The sequence below is a fragment of the Enhydra lutris genome, unplaced genomic scaffold (assembly GCF_002288905.1).
Source record: "Enhydra lutris kenyoni isolate GAN:26980312 unplaced genomic scaffold, ASM228890v2 scaffoldscaffold75, whole genome shotgun sequence".
NCBI lineage: Eukaryota > Metazoa > Chordata > Mammalia > Carnivora > Mustelidae > Enhydra > Enhydra lutris.
The window spans coordinates 6,369,806-6,387,964 of NW_019154159.1; the positions used below are offsets into that span (position 1 = coordinate 6,369,806).

General features: G+C 62.6%; 2 protein-coding genes across 5 annotated transcripts in view; one reads left to right on the forward strand and one right to left on the reverse strand.

The window, feature by feature from the left end:
- LOC111160455 (tubulin folding cofactor D) overlaps positions 1–7,357 on the forward strand; it is a 152,839-nt gene extending 145,482 nt beyond the window's left edge. The window contains exons 35-39 of one of the 2 annotated variants that reach the window (XM_022523597.1): positions 2,279–2,368; positions 2,645–2,732; positions 3,431–3,540; positions 5,229–5,313; positions 7,155–7,357. In XM_022523597.1, coding sequence (XP_022379305.1) covers positions 2,279–2,368; positions 2,645–2,732; positions 3,431–3,540; positions 5,229–5,313; positions 7,155–7,169 — 388 coding nt within the window. In that variant the 3' untranslated portion in view covers positions 7,170–7,357. Of the gene's footprint in view, positions 1–2,278; positions 2,369–2,644; positions 2,733–3,430; positions 3,541–5,228 lie in introns of both variants that reach the window. The other variant, XM_022523596.1, reaches the window with a different exon arrangement.
- A 76-nt stretch (positions 7,358–7,433) lies between these two features.
- Positions 7,434–18,159, reverse strand: part of LOC111160457 (UDP-GlcNAc:betaGal beta-1,3-N-acetylglucosaminyltransferase like 1) — a 76,253-nt gene continuing 65,527 nt past the window's right edge. For 2 of the 3 annotated variants that reach the window (XM_022523601.1, XM_022523599.1), the window contains 4 exons: positions 12,924–13,059; positions 12,736–12,804; positions 12,326–12,400; positions 11,237–11,397 (listed from right to left, as the gene is read on the reverse strand). In XM_022523601.1, the coding sequence (XP_022379309.1) occupies positions 11,284–11,397; positions 12,326–12,400; positions 12,736–12,804; positions 12,924–13,059 (394 nt within the window). In that variant the 3' untranslated portion in view covers positions 11,237–11,283. Of the gene's footprint in view, positions 8,103–10,729; positions 10,833–11,236; positions 11,398–12,325; positions 12,401–12,735; positions 12,805–12,923; positions 13,060–18,159 lie in introns of those variants that run through there. The other variant, XM_022523600.1, reaches the window with a different exon arrangement.

Below are 18,159 nucleotides of genomic sequence, written 5' to 3' on the forward strand. Positions count from 1 at the left end.
AACCTCAAGATGTGGCTTTATTTTCATTAGTTCTAGAAAATTCTTGCCCCCCCACCCCGACCATGGCCCTGCCCTGAGGCTGTGCTGCATTCCAGGTTCTCCCGGGGCCTCCGCCTGCCAACCCCCTCCTAGCGCGGTCCTGACCCCCTGCCAGACTCACGGGTGGGGTTCAGTTTCGGTTTTTGTGTTCTTCCAGATGCAGCTTTTCATCTGCTCTGTCTAGCAGCCCGCTGGCCTTCCGCCCTCCGGGATCCAGCGCTGCGGTCTTCCCGCGTGCGTCTGGTCTCCGTGCTCACGTGGGGGTGTGGTTTCTGCGGCCCACAGGGTGGGCTTTCTCGTAGGCCTGCTTGTCCGTTGTGTGGACGCCGCACTTGAGAAGCCGGGCATGCGGCTGACCGGAGGTGGCGGAGGAGCTTGGCTCTGGGGCCTTCGTTCGCCCTTCCCAGGCACTGTGGGCAGGTGGGAGCCGTCTGGAGCCCCCTGGGCCCACGTCCGCCTGCAGGTCTCTGCACTGCCTGCCGGGGGTGCTCTCCCCCTGGGCAATCTTCCAAGCCTGGCGGGTGCCCGTGTTCATCGTGACCAGGCTTTGGGTCTTGTTGTGGCTGCGGGCTGGGGACAGCACGCTCGGGCCCTCCGGCTGTCGGTACACCCTTGTCCTGAGGCACCTCCAGGGCAGCCTCAGCTCTGGGAGTGGAGGCAGCGAGCCTTCCACCTGCTGCTGGAGAAGGGCCTCGGGGTCCAGGCAGGGAGAAGTGGCAGCAGAGACTGGGTGTGTGGGTTCTCGGTGCAGGGAGCCGGCAGACCTGCTAGAGGCCTGGATGTGGTGTGGGGGAGCAGACTGCGGCCAGGAGGGCGGGATTGTCTCCAGGATCGGAGGCCGGTGCACCAGTGGTGGGCCACATGCTCTCTGGCTCAGGTTCCGAGAGAAGCACCACAGAGCAGCTTACACGGCAGAAACAGTCCGCACGGTTCCGAAAGCGGGAGGGCCGGGGCCGGGGCTGGGGCCGGGGCACTGGACGGGCGGAAAGTCATCTCGTGTCTCTTCTCATGATGGCACTCGTGCCATCGTGGGGACTCAGGCTCATGGCCTATTGCCTCTGAGGCCCTACTGGCAGTACCTTCATGTGGGGAATCCGGGCTTCACCATGCGAATCTGGGGGCTCATTCAGTCTGTAGCATGAATGCTGGGTCCGCGATGCTCATTAGCTCCCACAGGAGGTGGATCTTCGAGTCTGGAACCCGGCAGAAAGGCCTCAGAGGGTGGGTGGTGTATGAACCCATGAGGTCAGCAGGGGAGCCAGTGTAGACCAAGAAGGGCCCCAGCGGGGGCGCCTGGGTGGCTCAGTGGGTTAAGCCTCTGCCTTCGGCTCAGGTCATGGTCTCAGGGTCCTGGGATCGAGCCCTGCATCGGGCTCTCTGCTCAGCGGTGAGCCTGCTTCCTCCTCTCTCTCTGCCTGCCTCTCTGCCTGCTTGTGATCTCTGTCAAATAAAAAAGAAGGGCCCCAGCGGAGCTGGGGGGTGTCCTGTTGTTAGGAGGACAGGGAGCGGAGGGGCAGCAGAGCCACTGGGAAGTGGGAGGAGCTGGAAGAGCAGGTCAAACAGGGTCATCGGTGGTGTGAGCCACGTGGTCACGTAGGTGGAGGACACAGTGGTCACTTGGTCCTCACAAGCGTTTCTGTGAGTTGTGGGAGAAGCCTGCAGAGGGGAGGGGGCTGGAGGTGCACCCTGACGGCTCTGGGTGACAAGGATGTGGAGGAGGCGGGCGGGGGGTACCAGCTAGTGAAGGGAGACCGAGAGCTGCCTTCCCTGGGGACAAGGAAGAGGACACAGGGGTAGTGGAACTCCAGCAGCGGCGCCGGGGGAGGAGGAGCAGGTCTGTGTTGGAGGGACGCTTGCCGGCCTGGCCCCAGGTTGTTCTCAGCTGTGCAGAGTGGATGAGGACATGCGTCTGTGCTCCAGCCACTCTCCGTTCCTCTTGGACCCGGGAGCTGGGCCCGGTTCCAAGTAGGTCGTCCCTTCCTTTGCTCCCGGGCTGAGCCTGCACTCGTTGGCACCTGCCGGGGATGGCTTCTCTGGGTCCCCTCCTGCTGGGGAGGGTGGGGAGGCGCATGCCCGGGCCAGGCCCAGGCAAAGGAGCCAGTTCATGTAGCTGTGTGGCTCCCCGGGGGACACGGCCCTCTGATCATCCGGGGGCAGCGCCATCCCTTGACGGCACACGTTTCCGAGCGGCTCGTGCTCATGGAAAGCTCGTCTCCCGCGTCCTGTGCTTCCCCTCTAGCCACCCCTTCGGTGTGAAGCTGCTCGCGCTTTGTAAGGAGGAGATCAAGAAGTCCAAGGATGTGCAGAAACTGCGGTCGAGCGTCGCGGTGTAAGTGCCGGGATCCTTGCTGTGACCGTAAAAGGAAGGGCCAGGCAGGCGGGAGGGGCTGAGAGTTAACCTCGGTGTGTCTGGGGCTGGAGCCCTGACGTCCGTGAACGTTCTGGGTCCATCGCAGGGGGCGGTGCGGACGGTCTCCCGGGGGCGCTGGGCCTTGCTTCGGGGAGTCCTCCCATGAGGCAGGTTTTCACAGAAGCGGACCTGGTTCTGCCGACCCTGGGGCTCAGACGTGTTACTGCGGTGGACACTGAAGCCTGTCGCCCGCAGGTTCTGTGGGATGGTGCAGTTCCCGGGCGGTGTGAGGAAGAAGGCCCTCCTGCAGCTGTGCCTGCTGCTCTGCCACCCGTTCCCCGTGGTGAGTGTGCTCGCGGCTGCTCCCGGGGCCTTGACCCCTGCCGGGTTTGCGTGGGGGCCCGCACCTGACCAGCACCCTCGTTTGGACACCCCCCTGCAGAGGTCAGGTATCCTGCCAATTCCATTTTCCACTGGCTAAAAACACACTCTTCAAATAATCCAAATGTGCCATCTTCCTAGAAGGTACAAGTGCCATTTATACCGAGCCCATTGGTTCTCCAAATGGGGTCCCTGGACCTGGCAGCAGCAGCCCATCAGAAATGCAGGTTCTCAGGCTGCCAGCCTGCTGATGAGTTACCCTGGGGTGGGCCTGAGAGCACCAGCCCCTTGAGCGGTGTTTTCAGCGGGCAGCTGGGAAGGAAGCAGGTAAGGCCGTTTCCCTGGTGAGGGGCAGGTTTTCCACGAAGCATTTCGGTCAGAGCAAGGTGGCCTGGCTTCTCTCTGATGGGGAGGCTGCTGTGGGGCAGCAGGGAAACGGGGTGGCCTGCCCACAGCCTGCGGGATTCCCTACCCAGCTGTGGCCAGGGTCTCCTGAGGCAGGATCCCAGCTCACCTCCTCACTTCTAATAACGTGCATGGCGTTAGGTTCCATTCGGACCCGGGATCCTGCCTGACCCCATGTCCCTGGGCAGGATCCTGTCACTCTGCTTGGGTTCTAATGGGCCTTTCCCTCCTGATGACGTGTTCTGTCCCGCGCAGATCCGGAAGACCACGGCTAGCCAGGTGTACGAGATGCTGCTCACCTACAGTGACATCATGGCTGAGGACGTCCTCGATGAGGTCATGGCTGTGCTGGGCACCACGGCCTGGTGAGTGCGAGGCCCCTTCCCACCTTCCCGCCGGGAAGGGGCGGCTTCTCCGTGAACGGGGACATCCAGAACCTCCTTTCCTGTCCCTGAGGCCTCCGCCACAAACCCTCCAAAGGGACAGGGAGAGCGAGGGTCCCAGCCCTCGATGCCTGTGCTCCGAGGAGGTGGTGACTGTGTGTCTGCCTGCAGGTCCCCACTGATACCCGAGGGACTGGGCCGGCCCCCTGGACACAGGGAGGGGAGGGGGCGCCTCCTGTTGTGGGAAGGTGCTCTGAGTGCAAAGGCGGACGGTTCTGAGCACTAACCGTTTGTCTCTGGGGTCTGCTCTCGCTAGGCAGTAGCACCTCGGGCTTTGATGCTGACGGGGTCGTGTCGGGAATACCGAGAAGGGAGCAGCACAGGGGGTGGCGTGCCCACTGGGGTTTGCGCTCGCGGGCTGGCCGTGGCCTCCAAGGGAGCAGGAGGGTGTGGAGGGCCTGACGCGGGTGCCTCTCCTGAGGGGGCCCGTGGGCCTTTGCTCGGCCGTGTGGGAAAGCCCTAGCGATGTGTTCAAACCTCAGAAAGGGCGGAGTAGGTGTCCCCAAGAGCCGGTTCTTTTCGGGGCCCCCGGGGCCACTGGCTTCTCCTGGGTCCCTCAGCACAGAGCTGGGCCCTGGACTTGTCTCTGGTGCAGTGTCCTGCAGGGCCTGTCAGCTCTCTGACCCGATGCACTGGGGTAGTAGGGGTGAGGATGTGTGGGGAGTGGGGACGGGGCTGGAGGGCATGTGGAGAGCGTGGAGAGCAGAAGGGTACAGCCCAGGGGTGCAGGTTGAATGGGGCGCGCCGGCTACCAAGTCCCAACAGCACGTGGGGGGACCCGCCACAGTCCAGGACCGTGCTCGGTCATGCGTGCACCCCTGCAAGGTGGCCCCTTCCCTCCTCACCCACCGTGGAGCGGTCCGGTAGTGGCCCCCGGAGGGCCTTGTGCTGCTCGGGCCCGGGCTCGGTCGGGGTCTGCACGCTTGCGTCAGCAGGCGGGGGCTGAAGGACAGAAAAGGGCCCTTGGTTTCGGGGCTTCCTCGAGGTTCTCGGGGAGACACTGACCTCGGGGATGAGGGAATTGAGTGAACGTCTTTGAAAACTGCAGAAGACGTGGGTGCCCGAGCAGCTGGGGTCCCGTCCCCCAGGGCCCGCCCGCTTCAGCGCCTGTGGAGGGAGCCATGGTTCTCCCTGCGCGGTACCCCCCACGCGGTCCACGGCACGAACACAGGTACCCTGCGGCGCAGATCGCGGCTGCGGCCTGCCGCCCTCTCCCCGTGGGGCGCACGGGGCTCTCCCCGCACAGCCCAGGCCCTTTCTGCTGAAGGAAACTCCAGAGGAATTTACAATTTGCTTTTTGATTCTAAAAGAAAAAGATAATCTCTGTTTTTAATGAAAGTGATACAAAGCTTTCAAAGTCAAGTAAAACTTTGAAAACCCACCCTAACCCCACCTTTCTGAGTCTCAGCATTTCCGGCCAGTCTGCGGCCGCGCCTCCCCAGTTTCCCCAAAAGGGTGCCAGGAGCGGGGGCTTGCCTGGTGCCATCTGCCCTGGTCTCCCTGGCTAAGATGCTGGGGTTCTGCGCACCCCGCGTCCGTAGCTCGTGACAGGCCTCCCGCGAGCCGACCGTCCCCAGCCGCTGGAGCTGCTCTTGCCTGCTCTTCCCCAGGGATGCGGAGCTCCCACTCGTTAGAGGCCAGCGGAACCGCCTGTGTGACCTCCTCGGCGTGCCCAGACCTCAGCTGGTCCCCAAGGTGAGACCCAGGGGCCCTTCCCATGTGAGATCTGAGTGCGGCTCCTGAGCCTCCGTCCTGAGCTCGAGTCTGGGCCGGTCGGGTAGCACAGACTGGCGTGTTCCACCCCCCCCCCCGCACCTGCCCCTCATGTGCTTTGCCGGCTCCTCGTCGCAGGCTCCTGCGTGCCTTGTCCCCACTGGGCGCGTATCAGGACAGGCCGTCTGCCTGGTGGGTGGCCGTTCTGTGCTGCCAGCCCTCAAGCTCGCGCCTCTCACACGAGGTCCTTGGTGCTGCTGTCTGGTTTCCACCATCACTGCCTCCCTGGACACTTGTCCTGTCTGGGGACTCTGTGACTCCTGGAGTATCTGGGGCTGCCCCATGAGGCGTCCATCTTCCATGGCATCGGTGTGTGCATGGCGGCTGTGGATTTCGGAGATGGCAGGGGCCCGAGCTGACCGTCGGGTCCTGCGGGGTTGTCGGACGCGCTCGCGAGGGAGCGGGGTGGACCCGGGCTGTGGGTCCCACCGGTGCTCACGCAGCGGCATGTGCTGGGACGCCGGACCCCGAGCTGGTTCCTGGTCCTGCCTTGCTGGCCGTATCCCCCTGGCCGTGTGTCTCGTCTGCGACTGCTTTCGAGTGTTTCCTGAGCGAGAACGTCCATCCAGAAATGAGTGCCATCCAGCTCCGTGCCCACGGGAGACGAGCACCGGGGACGGGGGGTCCGTGTTCGTCCGGCAGGGGCGCGGGTACTGCTCAGCCTCCAGAGCTTCGTCATGGCCCGGCCTGGGGCGCCCTGCACTGTCCCCCTCGGGGCACGGGGGTCGGGTGCTCTTGGACGGAGGACCCCCGGCCACGAGCCTGGAGTCCTGCTGGAGAGCTGGCAGGATGTGGGGCCGACTGTGGTTGTCCGGGCAGACCTCAGCCCTGGTTCCAGCTTTGTGGCAGGTGAACCGCGGGCTCCTGGAGGGTCCCTGGAGGGTCCCCCGAGGTGGCACTCCAGACTCTCGCCCCCCCCTGCCAGCTCACACCCACCTCCAGCATCGTGTGCTCCGCTGGGCTCCGGGCAGAGTCCGCGTTCGTCCATCTCCACGTTGGGCTCCGTTCTCCGAGAGGCCGAGAAGCTGCAGCCGCCCCTACCCGCCTGTCTTCTCGGGGTTGCTCCACGCTGGAGGCGGTGGCCCGGGCTGCCTGCGGGCTTTGGTCTGGGCCACCGTCCTGATGTCCTGACCGCCCCATAGAGATGCTCTTTGTAAGAAGGCGCTGTGCCCTCAAGTCCGCTCCCTCCGTGGGAGCGCAGCCACGCTGGATTGCTGGTCGTCGTTTACATCTGTTCCTTTCGTTTAAGTGGGACATTTGCAGGCGGTGACCGGGTCTGTCTGCATCTACGTTAGTCATCTCCGTTCTTGGGAGCGTTTAACGAGTGCCCCGGGTTGCGTCAGGCTCCCGCCTGCTCTCCGTGCTTCTGGTCTGACCTCACGCGTCTCGTCTGCGCACGGACTTAGGCGGGTTTATGCTGCCTCCGGTTCTCCCAGTGGCTTCTCCCCTTCCCGTGTCCTGTCCGCTTTTCAGTCTCCTCCGGGCACCCGCAGTCAGGCTGTTCCTTCTGGGTGGTGTCCCTGCCTCCCGTCCGGAGCCACCCGGCGTGGTGGCTGTGCCCGCCCGTGTCGGGCCCGCGGGCGGCTGCGGCTTTCCAAGTGAACGCGCGGTGCCCGCTGCCCTCAGGAAGCCCTGACGCGCGGGTGCGTGAAGGTGGGGGCAGGGTCCCGGGGACTCCTGGCTGCTGCGCCGGTCGTGTCGGCTGTGGGGCCTGGGTGAGGGATCGCCGCTGACGGCCTGACCCTGTGCTGTGTCCCCCGCAGCCTGGCCCCCGCTGAGGCCCCCTGCCCGGCCAGCAGGGAGGAGGAGCCTGATGACCGTCCGCACGCGACACCGGACGCAGCGCCGAGGGACCTGGGGTTCATCACCACGACGATGGCTTTTCCTCACGCGGGTTCTGGGGTGTCGGTGCTTTTGTTTTCACGTCCGTGGGAAGCCCATCTATAAAAACCATGTCCTGAGCAGTCCCATGTCTCTGTCTGACACCGATGGGGGCGGGCGACCAGGCACAGGTGGGCCAGGGGAAGCCCTGGCGCTGCCTCCCCTCCTCTGCCCCCCGCGCCTCCTGCCCGTTGCCGTGCCCGGCGCATGTGGGCGTCGCACGGGGTCCCGACCCCTCACGGTTTTGTGCAACCAAAGAATCTTGCCTGAGACCCCACAGGAGCGGCTCGTGGTGGGGACCCGACGGCGAGGTGGGGAGTGGCTGCACCGGCACCGGCCGTGGTGGACCCCCGCCGGGCGGCTGTTCTTGCCGGGTGCCGGCTGCCCTGGGGACACCCGGGAGGTTCCACAGCGGATTCGCTTATTTCCCAAAAAAGAGCCTCTTTCCAGCTGCCCAGAGTGGACCTAACCTGAAGGCTAGTGAGGCTGCCGTGCACGGAAGTTCACCACCTCAGGGCCCGCATGGCCGCGCCCTGTCTGCTGTCTCCCGGGTCGAGGCTCAGATGCGGTGTCGGTGTCGTGGGTGGTGAGAGAATTAGTGTCCGAGGCGAGGGCTGTGCCGTGGTTGGGGCCACGAACCGAGGGTGGACTGTGTCTGGGCCAGGGAAGGAGCTGCCCTCGTGGGCGTGTGTGGCGATGGGGCCGAGAGACCCGGTGGGTCGTGGCAGGCGCGGGTGCTGCTTCCGTCGTGGGGAGTAGTTTTCCCGCCGGGCTCAGTCGCTGACTTGGGGGATCGTTTACCTTCCCTGGGCTGCACCTGATCACACCCCCTGCAGGAGAAAGTCTGGTGTTACTTTGTGGATTCAAGCCTTAAAACATGCTTCCCTCCCAGAAACGAGGAGGGAGGTCTCCATTTCATTTCATTCTTTTTTTTTTAAAGATTTTATTTACCCATTTGACAGAGATCACAAGCAGGCAGAGAGGCAGAGAGAGGGGGAAGCAGCTCCCCGCTGAGCAGAGAGCCCGATGCGGGGCTCGATCCCAGGACCCTGGGATCATGACCTGAGCCGAAGGCAGAGGCTGTAACCCACTGAGCCACCCAGGCGCCCCGGAGGTCTCCATTTTAGATGGAAGACCAGCCAGACCCCAGGACACACACGGCCTGGGACACACACGGCCACGCTCCAGACACAGAACTGAGCCTCCCCCGGATCCCAAGCGCCTGCGTGTGCTGAGCTGAGGCGCGTGGGGAGCTCTCGTCTCAGGGGCAGCATGGGGGTCAGGACGCAAGGCCCATGTGCAGCTGGGACCCTGGGAGGCTGCTCCTGCACTGGCAGCAGAGATGTCCCCAGCGAGGGGACAGCATCCCGTCACCATCTCCCCCTGCAGCTGGGTGGGGAGAGGAGTCTCCTGGAGGTTCCCTTGGAGGGATGGGCAGTTCTTAAAGCTGACCTGGAACATACGATCACGTGCGCGCGCCCACCCGCCCGTGGTGCTCCCAGACAGCAGGCAGAAGCGGCCGACAGACTCTCCCCGGAAGAGTGCGGGTTCATCTGTATGGAGAGGCTGGAAAGAACCCAAACTAATGTTCCAGAAATGTCACAAAATAGACGAATGGGAATCACTAGCCAGACTTAATAGCAGACCCCAAAACTGCGAGGTTGGTAATATGAGCCACAGAACATTTGTTTTTGAAAGAGTTAGAAACTACCCCGAGGAGAATTACCCAGGAAAAAGCTCCCTGGATCGATTTAAGCAACCAAGTAGACACAAGCTGAAGAAATTACCCAGAAAAATAGAAAAGAGGCCTCAGAAAGAATCGGCCCAGTGTGTACAGAGGTCTCATGGGGGCTCGTCCCCAGATACCGGAGCCCGCAGAGCCGCGCGGCTACCACCCTGCCCGCCCCCCAACCACAGGGCCTGGCGCAGAGCAAGGGAGGGGCGGCCGCCGGGCAGAGCCGTGGACGCGGGCAAACCATCACGTCCAGCTGACACAAGGCTCGAATGCACAGCTAGGTGTTTAGCCTTGGGGCTGAGGAATTCTGGGGTTCTTTGGAGGGGGAGGGGTTAGACTCCAGGCAGAGCAGAGCCCGACATGGGGCTCCACCTCCCCACGCAGAGGTCACGGCCAGAGCTGAAGCCAAGAGTCGGACACTCACCGACCGCTCAGGCGCCCTGGGCTGAGTCAGTCCTTGGCAACAACCCAGATGCCAGGAGCAACCCCCTTCCCACTCGCAAACTACCTCCAGATGCTGCTGGGTTTGTGGGAGCAGATTCGCCCCACTCGGAGCCCTTGTCTGGTGAAGGAAGTGTGGGCGGGGAGGCTGTCCCCGCGGGGCACCTCCGTGTGCTGGGGACAGTGAGCAAGCGGCAGGTACACGACATGAACAGGGTCTGGAAGTGGACAAGGGGGGCCGGGGGTGTTCAGCGTCAACACAAACGTGTTTCTAGAAGAGCCGAGCGCCGAGCGGGACGCCTGGTTCTCCCGCCTCGGAGCAGCTCCCCCTGTGCCTCAGGCTTGCAGCAGACCCTGCTCCTCGTTCTCACGCCCACGCGCCCCATCGCGAGCCCACTCGGGAGCCTTGCCCTGCTGGTGCGAGCCCTCACCCCGGGCTCCCGCCGGCAGGGCCAGCCCTGCGTCTGGCACGAGTCACTCAGGGCACAGCGTATCCGTGGCCTTGCTGCTTGGGTCCTGGGACAGGCAAAGGGGAGCCCACGGTCGCCCACAGTCACTCACGGCTGATGGGTGTTTGCCCTTGGCGGGTTGAGCGGGGCTTCCCAGGCCCGGGAGACGCACGCTGCCAGCACGCCCACCAACGCGGCCCCTGCCCACAGCCCGCCGCGGCCGGTCAGGAAACCAGGCCGTGGCCCCTGCAGCCGTGGCCCTGACCGACCTCGAGGCCAGCCCTGGGCCCCCGCAGCCCCTCCAGGCCCTCGCGAGTCTCTGCCATCCTCGTGGGACATCCTCGCAGGCCTGCCCCGCCAGCTCACAGCACGCAGCCTCTGCTCTCGGTCGGTGCCGCGTATTTCCACACGTGGGACCGAGTCAGACCCAGGAACCGTGCCGGGATTTGCCCCACGTAGACACTCAAGCATCCACCACGGCGGGAGCAGAGCACGCGGCACTGTCGTCCCCGCCGCGCGGACGTCTGTCAGGAGCGCGAGCTAACGAGCTCCTGGCTCGACAGATGGGAGGATGGCGGTGCCCCCGGGGGCAGGGGAGCCTCCCACCACTCGCACGGTCAGGGACGTGTCCCTCGGGCTGTGGGCTCTCGACTCTGCAACTTGGTGCGTGTAGACCACATCCCGGTTCCGGACACGCTCACACACATGCCTGCAGGGAAGGGCCGGCCTCCCACGGAGCAGCGTCCGCCGCGCATGTGGTGCCGGCCCTGCCTGGCCTGTTCCCCCTCAGGGTCATGGGCCACCTGACGCTCGTGCCCCCAATCCCACGTACCTGGAGTGGCTGCCAGGGCCCGTCAGCTGAAGTGCAGGAAGTCCTGGCCTTCCCGCAGGTGCAGCGACCTCAGGTTGTCCTCAAACGCACCCCCGGTGAGGTCCTGTGGGAGGGACAGCGTGTCTGGCGTGGTCCAGGCCTCTCCCAGCCTGCTCTGGGACCCCCGGGGGCCCTCCCAAGGGGGCCCGGGGCAGAGTCGCCTGTGGCTGCCTGCCAGGTGGTCCACGATGAACTGTTAAGCGGAGAGGGGCGGGGGATCTTGGGTGGGGACGTTGTGAAAAGTTGGCCACGGTGTCACCAGTGGGAAGGAGGTGGGGGGCTGTCCTCTGAGGCCTACACACCTCCCAGCTCGAACTTGGGTCCCTCGCTGCAGAAGGCAGCTGACACGGGGACTAAGGGCAGGAAATGGCCCCACTGGCAGGTCTCCTTCTCCCGTTTGTGGGGCAACCGGCCTTCCTCTGTGCCTTGTCCAGGGCTCCCAGGACACTCCGGCTTCTTTCTGCAGGGGCCTGAACCCGGACTCGAAGAGAGATCAACGGATCCCTTCCTGCCCCTCACTTGGCTCCATCCCTGCACGGGGGAGAGCACGGGGACACTCTCCACGGGGATGGCTGCACAGGGATGGCCACATGGGGACACGCTGCACGGAGAAGGCTGTCCGGGGACGGCTGCACAGGGACACACTCAGGTCATGATCCCAGGTCCCATGTTGGGCGCCCGGCCGCCTGGGGAGTCTGCTTCTCCCTCTGCCTGCCGCTCTGCCTACTTGTGCACGCTTTCTCTCAAATAAATTGTTTAAAAGAAAATAGCTTTTCCTGGAAGAATCTGTAAAAAGGCAAGTCTCACGTGGGAGAAAACACTTGCCACCCCAACTGAGGACGGGCGGACCAGAGTGTGCACAGCCAGAAATCAGCAAGGCTAGGACCAAGGGCACCTCCCGATGAGCCCTGGTCTGGCCTCAGGAAGGTGCGTGCACAGAGGGCACCTCCGGGGACCCTTCCCGTCTGCTCCGTCATCACGGCCGTGTCACGGCTCCGCCTACCTTGTTGCCAGGCCGGAAATGACCAGGGCCCACGGCCGGCGGGGTGGTACTTGGGAGTGAGTGAATGCAGTCATCCAGCCACGTGGGCCAGCCTGACTTGGGCAAGGAGACCGTGGTCCCCACAGGGGCCGAGAGCAGCCCGCCCCCTGCACCCGTGACCTCAAGGGAGGTAAAGTCTCAGGACGGTCCTGGAGACGGGACCACGGTGCTCCGTCAGAGGTGCTTCTCAGCCACGCTTCTACCCGCCACAGACCCTCGTCTCGGCCAGAGCCTCTGAGGAGCCCCTGGAATGGGCCTCGAGTCTGGCCCTTAGCAAGTTCCCAAAATGCTGCTTTTCCAGAAGTGCAGCCCGTTTTGTGAGGGCGCCGTGGCAGCCTCTTCTGGCACCCTGGGTGGCCTCCCCAGAGCGGCGATGGCCAGCTCCACACAGGTGGCCCAAACCGAGGACGTGGACATCTGGCTGCAGGTCAGACGTCTGTGATCCCACAAGTGGGGGCCTGGAGCGGCTACACGGTCATCGCCTGACCCCCACTGGGGCAGTGGTCGGCACTTACCAGCTTCACACAGATGACGAAGGGGGGCCGGGCAGCTCGGAAATGCAGGATTGGAACACGAGGCTTAGGCCTTTCCTGAGAACAAGAGGTCTTGTGGGCTGGGGTCCGTGCTAGTCCCACAGGACGCCCTGCCATGCTGGACCTGCGCGCCGACAGGGCGCCTGGACTGACCCCTCACCCCTACCCAGCTCCGAGGTGCGCAGCAGACAGACCTGGGCCAGCAGGCGGGGACACGGCCGTTCTGGGTTCTGAGATCCCCAGCAAATGGGGCCACCGCTGCTGGGCCCGGTGGCCTTCCCCAAGGAGGAAGGCTTGGGCAATGGCTGCTCCACATACCCCGGGTCAGAGCTGGGGTGGTGCGGACAGCCCATGTGGGATGAGGCCCTTTCTGGGGTGCTGGGCCCACACACCTGAGAGTCCTCGTGGCAGTAGAAGCCTTTCCTGATCTTGTTCTCGTCCACGTCACAGAAGGCAACCACCTGGGGGGGGCACAGGACGCCAGCCTCAGGGATGGGAGACGGGGGGTGGGGGTACGGAGCTGTGGGCGGGGTGGAGGGGGGCTGGTGGAGGGGGGCGGGGCGGGGGGCTGGTGGCCCACCTTGCGTCGTGCCTCAGCCGTCAGGCTGCGGTAGAGCCGGCGGCCCTGCCTGCCCGCGTTCCAGACGGTGAACGCCGCCCAGCGCGGCAGGACCCGTTCTTCCAGGAAGCGGACACGGTGGGTCCAGATGGTGGTCCTGGCGGGGAAACGGTGGGTGAAGCAGGCGCGGGCCGAGCCGCTCCCAGACCTCCCTCCCCGCCCAGCCCTGCGGGGCCCCTTCTCTCTAACGCTCACGAGGCGCCGGCCGGTGCGTGAACGGGTGAACGAATCAACCAGTGTCGCGCTGCCCCCCCAGCCCCACGTGGACCCGAGGACGTGCCCTTATCCCGTCCACGGACTCAGGCCTCGAGGGACGCCAGGCACAGACCGCGGGGAGCCCGATGGGGAGGCAGCCGCCCCCGCGCCCAGTGAGCTCGGGCGAGCCGTCTCATGCCGAAGCTGGCCGGACCGCCGGCTGGTCCTCTCCTGCGGGGACCCTTCCGTGGGCCCCTTGCTCTGAGCGACGTGGAGGCCCGGACCCTGCGGTGTGCCTCTGCGCCCCACAGAGGCCGGTGCGCTCCGCTGTTCCTGTTCAGCGCGGTCGCGCGCACCGAAGGGGCCTGGGTCGCAGGCAGGAAAGCGTCCCTTAAGAATTTGGAGGGTCGGGGCGCCTGGGTGGCTGGGTCAGTTGAGGGTCCAACTCCTGGTTTCCGCTCCGGTCACGATCTCAGGGTTTCGCGATGGATCCCCCTGTGGGGCCTGCGGGGACTCTGCCTCAGGCCTTGTCTTCCCTCTCCCCTGCCCGCTTGTGCTCTGACTCGGAGAAACGGATCTTTACAAGCTGGAGGAGCGGCGGAACTTCTCCGGGGGCAGCGGCCCAAACCCGACCCCGACGTGTCTCCCAGAGACCCCTCAGCACGCAGGGCAGCCGCCATCGCGCAGACGCGGCCATGCCCGGGGGCACTGTTGTGCGGCTCCCTCGGTGACACGGAACCCAGTGACCTGTGGCCGTTCCCAGGCACCTCAGGGAACTGTTCCTCCGTGGGGGGGGCTGGGGCCTGGCGGGGCACCCGGGGTCCCGGACGCGGTGGCGCCGGGCAAGGGGCCGGCAGGCGTTCCGACGGCGGTGCCGAGGCCGCGCTGGGGCTGGCAGGCGAGCGGCTCCCCGGTCACGGCCCGCAGCGCTTCCCGAGCCCCGCACGAGCTCCGGACTGTCCGGCCCACGCCGCTCGCCACCCGCACGGCCACATCCAGGACGTGGAAGGAGTTGAAGGACAAAGGACCAGTGACCATGTGCGAGTCCTGCTCCATGAGGAGGCCTGAGGCTGAGGAAGGGACGGGGAGCTGCGGGTGAAGTCACTTCTAACGCTTCCGCCCTTCTGGGACAGCCGGTGTCAGCAAGCGCTGTGCGGGATCCGGCCGAGGGGGACGCGGGGCCACATGCGGCTCTGGCAGCGGCTCCCCCCCGTCCCCCGTCCCCGGGACGAAGTTCTGTCAGCACAGCGTCCCGTCCCGTCCCTTCCAACAGTCCCTGCTCCCCAGCGTGCAGTGCAGGGCCGGTCCGGAGACGCCGGTGACCGTGCGCTACACAGCAGAGGGACGGCCACGGAGCCCCTCCCGCCTCGGGGGCCGTCTTTCCCGGTGCTGGTCGGTTCTTACTCGCCCGGGAAGAATCCTCAGTCTTACCAGCTCATGTGGTTTCTGTATTGGATTAAAATCTTTGCGCCGTGAGGGGTAATAACGAGCTTTAGTTACAGCCTCAGGCTTGTTGAGAATCAAATTTCTTCCATCTCGCTGCCCAGAAGGCCTCCGGTGAAAGCGCTCCCCGTTGTTCGTTCTTCCGTTTTAAACCGAGCTCGGTCAGCACGTCCACCGCTCCTTCCGACTATCTGTCCTTACTCGTCGTGGGGCCGCCATGTCCCCCCTGCAGGGCTGTGGCGAGCAGAGCGGCTTCCCCAAACCCACAGACCAGCCTCTCCAAATGCACCCCTGCACCCTAGCCCCTGGCGGTGGAGTAAGGAGGGGACGGTGCCGGCCCTGGGGAGGGGGGACTCCGCCCCAGGCCGGAGGGCCGAGAGGCCACGGGAGCAGGTGGCACCTGCGGTCACGCGGGGAGGGCAGCCGAGAGGCCGCACAGAGCAGCGGTTTTCCGGGACAGAGGCAGGACGCCACCACGGACACAAACAAGCCTTTAAACAGGTGGTGCGTGTTGTTCGGGGAGCCCTGACACACGGCGACGTCTCGGGAACCGGGTGTGGCGACGAATGCCACGGACAGCGTGGGCCTCGGCGGTGGGGCTGGGAGAGGCAGCGGGCACGGGAGGTCAGGCCTCGGGGTCGGGATGCCCCCGTCTGTCGGAAGGAGCGGTGGACGTGCTGACCGAGCTCGGTTTAAAACGGAAGAACGAACAACGGGGAGCACTTTCACCGGAGGCCTTCTGGGCAGCGAGATGGAAGAAATTTGATTCTCAACAAGCCTGAGGCTGTAACTAAAGCTCGTTATTACCCCGTGAGGTTTTGCCACTTACACGCAAAGATTTTAATCCCAAACAGAAACTACATGAGATCACCTCTTTGGTTTGTGGGTGGCAAAGCCTCGCGCTGCAGAAAAAGCGAACAAGCTCTCAACAGAAGACGTTGATCTCCTGCAAACAAGATGACGACTTGTGGGGACAAAGCCCAGTTGCCGGTGGCCTGGTGCTTCCGGGACACACAGGCTCCTGCCACAGCAGAGGCCCCCTCCAGGTCCTACAGTGAGATCCCCTCAGGGATCCCTGAGGGATCTGTCTTCAGGGAACCTACCGTGAGAACACACAGACAGGAACATTCATGATGGTGACAGAGGAGATCCCCGAAGTCCCATGCCTCACAACGTACAGGAGATCCCCGAGGTCCCACGCCTCATGCCCCGCAGGAGATCCCCGTGGTCCCACACCTCACGGGTCTAATTTCTACCTAGTTCTAATTCCTATCACCCGTTCTAAGTTCCACTAGGTACACCTGCTGGAATTCCTCTACGGACTGGCTGTGCTTAGGAACAGCAGAGACTAGGCCTGACTCTGGAGGGCTGCCTGTAAGCGGAATCCCACAGTACGCACGCCCCGTGCCTTCCGCGTAAGCGTTTGCTGTGGCGCGAATCCCGGTTCCTGCCGCAGCAGTCGGCTTCCTCTCCCTCAAGGCTGAGCGCCGTCCACCATGACCTCCACGTGCTTCCTGATGGACATCTGGGTGGTTGCCGGTTCTTGGCAAGGCTAACAGCGGTTGAGCAAGGTTTCCACTTCTTTTACGTTAAGCACCTAGACATGGAATTGCTAGGTCTTAGGGATATGAATTTCATTAATAAAAAAAGTGCGTTTTCCAGACAGGATGTCCCACTGACACTCCTGAGAACGGTGTGCGGCCTTTCTGCGAGATCCACACCCTTGCCACCATCTGGAATCGGCACATGTTACTTTTAGCCCTCCTGGTAGGTGTCCATACCTGGTAGGTATGTGACGTCTTTGCTGCTGGGGTTCCTCCCGCGCCTCCCGCTCGCTTCTCCCTCAGACACAGACCGTGAACGTTCCCGCTCATCTGCCACTCATGTTCCAATGGTGTCGTTTTAGGAACCAATGTTTTTAATTTTGGTAAAGCTTCATGACTTTGTAAATGGTTAATCTCATGTCCTCGCTGTAAGTTTTTGCTGATCCTGAAATTGTGAAGGTGCTGCCTGCGTCCCTCTAGAAACTTCCGATTCCAGCTGTTTCTAGGTTTCTAGGCTTATATCCGAGATCCCACCAGAGCAGTGTTTTCTATACAGCACGAGACTCTTGCTCTTTCCTTCTTCTTTTCCCATGTGAATATCTGGTGGTTCTGCTTGTTGAAAATATCTTCTTTTTCCATTAAATGCCTTTGGAGACATTGTTGAAAATCAATCTATTGTATAATTTTCAACGTATTTCTGGATTCTCCATTCCATGGTCTCTCCTGATGCTGCTGAGGTTTCCTGGGCCCTGTGAGTCCCCAAAGTTCATTCTTTTCGAGGTTGTTGAGGCCATTCTGGGTCCTTTAACTTTGCATGTGAATTTTAGAATCAGGATCAATTTCTGCAAAGAAGTTCAATCCACAGCTCGGTCTGGGCAGAACTAACATCAAAGTCACCAAATCTTCCAACCCATGAAAGGGACGTCCCTCTGTCCCTGTTATGGGTTTTCTTTAATTTCCTTCTGCACCTGCTTGTACTTTCCAGAGGACATACACACTTTCTCATGTTTACCCACAAGTATTTTTTTTTTTTTGGTGCCATAATACGTTTTTTTTTTTTTTTAAGATTTTATTTATTTGACAGAGATCACAAGCAGGCAGAGAGGCAGAAAGAGAAAGGGAAGCAGCTCCCCGCTGAGCAGAGGGCCCGATGCGGGACTCGATCCCAGGACCCTGGGACCATGAGCTGAGCTGAAGGCGGAGGCTTTAACCACTGAGCCACCCAGGCGCCCCCATAATACATGTTTCTTGATTGTGTTTTTTTTCCAGTTGTTCGTTGCAAGTGTATAGATTGTGTGCTTTAGTGAATTCCACAAATTCTGACATACCATTTTAATTTCATCAAATTGAATTTTTTTCTGATTTCCTCCCTTGGTTGCTTACTTTCCAAATATTTTAGATTTTTTAAGATGTGTGAATGACATCTAATTCTATGTGGTTATAAAACACACCTTGTGTGATTTTAATCATTTGAAATGGATCCAGAGCTGTCGGTCTTGCACCTTAATGGAACGTGTTCTGCAGCTGAGTGCCACAGTCTATAAATGCCGGCCGGGCCGAGGGCTAATCCCAGTCCTCTGCGCCTTGCAGGGCTCCCTGCTTCTCCCAGTCACTGAAACGGACCCAAAACCTCCAGCTGGAACTGTGCAGGAAATCTGTAATTTGCCTACTTCCGTCTGGTTGTGTTCATGGGCTTGGAGACTGATGAGACGCACAGCACACACCAGGGACCGCTCCGTCCTCCTGTGACGGGACCTCTACCCCGTGGCGCAGATCACACTCGCACGGAGTCAGCGGTGTGACAGCAAACCCAAAGAACGGAGGTCCCGTAAAGCTACCGTGGAAAAGTGCGGACTTAACAACAAATAACCAAAATCAAGTTCTTCAGCTGAAAACAAAGAAACTGAATTTCAACGCGCGTGCAAATGCCCAAGGACCTCCTGAAGCAACGCGGGACCCTGAGATGGCACCGCACGCGACGGTGGAGGGGGACGCCAGAGCCCCCCAAACGGAGC